The sequence below is a fragment of the Amaranthus tricolor genome, chromosome 2, assembly GCF_026212465.1.
Source record: "Amaranthus tricolor cultivar Red isolate AtriRed21 chromosome 2, ASM2621246v1, whole genome shotgun sequence".
NCBI classification, from domain to species: Eukaryota; Viridiplantae; Streptophyta; class Magnoliopsida; order Caryophyllales; family Amaranthaceae; genus Amaranthus; species Amaranthus tricolor.
Genome location: NC_080048.1, coordinates 22,455,856 through 22,460,855, shown reverse-complemented (window position 1 = coordinate 22,460,855; position 5,000 = coordinate 22,455,856). Strand labels below are relative to the sequence as shown.

The 5,000-nt window shown below is 33.4% G+C and overlaps 1 protein-coding gene across 2 annotated transcripts; it reads right to left on the bottom strand.

The window, feature by feature from the left end:
* Window positions 1-767: 767 nt before the first annotated feature.
* Window positions 768-3,801, bottom strand: LOC130806618 (uncharacterized). Of its 2 annotated transcripts, none has more exons than XM_057671766.1 (5): window positions 3,499-3,801; window positions 3,209-3,392; window positions 1,530-1,736; window positions 1,138-1,329; window positions 768-1,020 (listed from the first exon to the last, which is right to left on the bottom strand). In XM_057671766.1, the coding sequence occupies exons 1-5, from the start codon at window positions 3,579-3,581 to the stop codon at window positions 895-897; spliced, it is 792 nt and encodes a 263-aa protein (XP_057527749.1). In that variant the 5' UTR covers window positions 3,582-3,801; the 3' UTR covers window positions 768-894. The 2 variants fall into 2 exon arrangements, with proteins under 2 accessions (XP_057527749.1, XP_057527750.1); XM_057671767.1 differs by having other exon boundaries at window positions 768-1,015; window positions 3,499-3,758.
* Window positions 3,802-5,000: the final 1,199 nt, after the last annotated feature.

The window sequence follows — 5,000 nt, the reverse complement described above, 5'->3', positions numbered from 1 at the left end:
CTTTCTTTTTCATCCACCAACTCATTAATTCAACCTCGGTTGATCTCGGGTAAACAACAACGGTGAAGGAGGAAAGAGAAGAAAACATGGTGATGGTTTTGATAACAAAACAACGACGGTGGAGGAGGAAAGAGAAGAATCTACAAGCATTCAAGGGATAGAGTATTTGATTAATCAACGAACCACGGTAAGGACTCTTTCTGATCTTTACAGCAATAAACACCTTATTGACTTGGATCTCCACGTCCTACAGGCCTCAAATGCGGATTTAAAGCCACCCACCCTTAGTAAGGAATAAATTTAATATTCCCATTTAATGGTGAAACGCGAGATTTTAGCAAAAAAAGGCTATGCTAAATAATTAAACTGATAACCAGGTTGCTATGCAATGGAAAAAATCATAAAAATTTGCTACTGCTTGCATTTCTTTAACACACATTTTTACCATGTAGAATTCCTTTTCTTAAATTTTATTAATTTTTAAAAATAAAATTACAAATAAATGACATAGTGACATGTGGCTTTTTGTTATTTAAATGAGGCAACTTGTTTAACAGGTTAGAGGTCAATATAAAGATCGAACCTTTGTAAGATAGCAAAAGGTTGGACTCAGACCTTTGAAAGATAACCAACTAAAGACTATGAATCACAAAATAATTATGGTCTCCATTCTTCCACATAAAAGATCAATACAAATTCTCAAATGAAAGGTGAATAGACGGTCTCATATAAGACTTGCTAAAAGATCTTCCAAAAGAGAGAGGGTCGAAGCATCAATTTTTAAGAATGTTTACTAAAGAGCTCAAAATAATCACTTTACAGTCTCATATCATTGCAAGGGAAAAGAACACTTGTACTTACATGATACTCCTAGATGCTATCTTTATTAACATCTTACTGAATCTGATATGCTATCATGTGCTCCTTCCAGGTTTCATCCTCAAGGTAGCGCTCATAGAAGCAAACTTCTCCATTAACCTTCGCAAGCACAACAGCCGTACTTCTAGTACCATACCTTCCCTGGGAAACGGATATGAGTTTTTTCACGCTATTTTATGTTTTGGTACGAATTTAAAGAGAAATATATCGTAGTATTGAGTTTTGACGATGAAAATAGATATAGAGAAATGGGCTTACAAGTGCAGTATCTGTGTCAACGAAAATGGAACTCCGTGGATACTCATCATCGGGAAGATAAATTCCTGGTAGTAAGCTCTTATCTGCTTTTATAGTGTCTGTCATTAGTTTCTCGACCATTTCATGGACGTCTACTTCACCTTCACCATATATGTTCAATAGTTCCCTAAAATTATTGAGAAGCCGTTGAGCCTTACTCCAAACCAGCAAAGAAAAGGAAACGATTAGAGAAGTGAGACAAGTTCAAAAATGGACATTGTTTTGCACCGCAGAAAAGCAAAAGAAATGAAACGATGCAAGAAGAAATTCTAAAACCGAAAACAAAATGATTTTTTTTCCAATGAACTACACTGACTACAACACCAATTAAGCATAACTGGTAGAAAACATACTTTGGGCCACGGCGAATCTAAATTGGCATTGGTTAAAACATGAATTCCTAGAGAAACTTGCAAGACGGAAGGTTTCTTTTCTTTTGGCCTGTTAGTCATATACACCATATTTTTTGAGCAGAGATCAGCCAATATCAAGTTAAACCCATTGAATTTATCAGAATCCTGGATAACCTCATCAGCGAATTCAGCAAGATTTTTCTTCGACTGCAAAGATGCAAACTTTACGGTATCAAATGAAGTTGATAACATGGAGTAACTAATTGCCCAAGAAGCTGATGACTATTCATATGAAAATGCCAACTATCTTGATGTGTGCTCTGGCTTCTGATTCAAATTATTAGAGTCGATTACTTATCTACACCAATCATTTAGAACGTCAAATCAATTCTACAATAAAGTTGCTGATGGTCAGATTTACTCACTAATGAAGTCTTTGAAAAAGTCAAGGTGACTAATTAAACAAGATCCTACGAAACAAGCTAATGAATCACTTGTGATTTAACTTTGCCTACTCAATGCATACTCGAAAAATCAAACATTTCAAAGATATTTACTAAAGGGGAAAATAGGTTTTGAACTGTAAGAAAGCTGCAAGGTTATAATAACATTTGATGTAACCGTCTAGTTGCAATGGAATTTCTTGATCTATTTGTGTCCATAACATCTTTAAGACTATATCCCCACAGGCCCACACCAATCATTTTAGCTTTCACTAATCTTCAATGAAATCAAAACAAGACCCTACAACTTTTAGTATTGTCTATTTTGTTGAAAAAACAATCAATAGATAATTAATGGGCCAAAAAGAGCCAGGTTCTTAGGTTGTGAGCAGCGTTTTACCAAACAAGAAAGTTATAGTGACTAGCCTCAAAGTTTTAACCTTTGCTACTCGGACTCTTCACTTTAGGTTTAAGTATCTATGATTGTATTGGACCTCAACATTCGAAGATGGGTAGAACACTTCGACAGTTGACACTTTAATTTGGTTTAAAATTTTATTTATAAAGTGGTAAACATATCTAATGTACGCTACTCAGTACTCCCGCCAATTTTTATAGGTGTCTTTTATGTCCTCACTTATGATGAATTGCTAACAGTTATCTATTTATAAACATCATTAATTTTGTCATAGAAGTCTCATCACTGTCCATGCGGTTTCTTCCTAAATCAATAACCAATCAATATAGATTACGGACTACAGAAGCGAGTTGAAATTAACTGAACATGCCACACTTAACATAAGTTGGGTATTGGGTAAACAAAGCCCTTGATTATAGCATACATACTTCGCACCAAAATGTTGTGATTTATGAAAGTAGCAAAACAAGCATATACTTCATAGTAAGACAACAATTCAACAACAACAAAACTTTAATCTATCATAATCCAGCAAACCGTCCATCTTTCAATTACTTTGCACTCTCTTCCATTAGAATCAATTTTTGATCCAGCCTAATCTTACCTCATGATTTCATAAACAGGTAAATAACCAGAATTTCTTCACAGTAATAGAAGCCACTCTAATAGGATTGAAGCAATATAATGTTACATTGTATACCCCTAAAGAATTAAATTCCATCTAAAATACATGATTAATTATCTAGAAATCAAATGAAAACTCAATCTAACAAAACTAAAAGCATCATCTAGAAAAGACCCAGTTACAGAATGAATACCTTAAGAAAACGAAGAGGTAAATCACCTCTAGTATTGGCAAAAGGAAGAGATTCATTTTCTCTGAAGTTAGTAAGAAAAGCCAATCTTCCATTTTTACAACAAGCCAACCATGTCCCACCACCAATCTCATCTCTACCACCCAGTATATCTCCTCCTTCCCACCACTCAGCTGGCTTAGTTGGCCTTCAAAGATTCAAACTTTAAGACATACCCACTTCATAATTTTGCTTAAATAAGTCAAATTGAATTGACGACAAATAAAAACAAGAAAAGAGAATTAGGGTTTTACCTATTAAAGTATTCATCCCGATTGAGAAGTAGAATAAGAGGGTAGAGTGGATGGGCTTGCCATAGAAATACAGCGATGCACATTACTATTTCGAATCCAAGCAAAAAAACTACTTCACTTGCAACTTAATATGATGATGATCAGTGTGATTATGAGATCTGAGTTTGAGGGATTGTTCGGTTCTTGTTGTATGCTTTAGTTCTTTTGAGCAACGCACAAGTGGCATGACGGAGTATAAGTACAGAATAAAATAGAAGGTCGCACGCAACACTTGTTATTGTTCGTGTTAAAAACTTACACATGGTGAGAGACGTATTTGTGACATATAATTTCTAGTTGGATTAGTTCATTATATATTTTTAAAATTTTTATAAGAACATTAAGAATGATATAAGTAAGTATTTAAGATATTAAAAGTAGCTATTAAGAATACAGTAAGTAGGCATTAATATTTAATGGGTTGGGCTGAATATACGTCTCCCAAAGAAAACGATTTCTCAAAAGACTAACTGACTTACTTACTGTAACAGGGTTGATAATAAGGGGTGGGAATTGAAATTTGAAATTAAAAAGACTAATTTACCTATATTTAATAAAAAAAAAAAAAAAAGTTCTACATATGTTATTTTATTTAAAAAAGGGCAAAATGATAAATTTCATAATTTATTCCCATTCTCACATATACCAATTAAGGGTTTAGATTATATTTTATCAATTTCCAACAAATAATTTTCGATCCAGTTCCACCTTTTTAATCCACAAATTTCCATTCCCATGTACCAAAATTTATTTGTAGTTTGTTAGTTTATTTTCTTTGTAAAAACTTTTAAGAGATGGCCTCGTTATGATACGGTCTTAATGGACTAGCCCAAACTTAAAAATTTTTTTAAAATAATAAATTTTGATTTTGATTTTAGAGTGATCAATTTTGACAATTGAAGTGATCAATTATAATATTAAAGCGGATAATCTTAATTTGATAACTAGCAATTTTAAAAAAGAAAAATTACCTAGAATAATCCAACATTTTCATTATTTTCCTGTAATGATCGCATCTATTAATTACCAAGAATAATCTCAACTTTATTGAACATTTAGTGTATAATAATCCTAAGTATATAATCACCAAGTACTACAAATAGTAGTGGGACAATATGTATTAAATATAAAGTCCAAAAGGGGTTCAAAGGATAGGACAAAAGAAAGAATTGGAAAACAGAGTCAGCAAGAAAAGCCGACTCAGCTTTCTTGGATTTGGGCCTAAAGCCGACTAGGCTTTAGGTTCTGGAAAATTGATTTTGTCAGCAGGAAAAGCCGAGTTGGCCTTCCTGGAAATGGAGCAAAAGCCAATTGGCTTTTTGTTCTGATATGACCGTTGAGCCTTTACGTTTCCTTTGCGTTGATTGCATTGGATTCCCTTACTTATTCCATATTATTTCTGGAGTTACAAAGGAGTAATTGGGAGGAATAAAGCTCATAAATACCTTGGTTAATGGTATTGA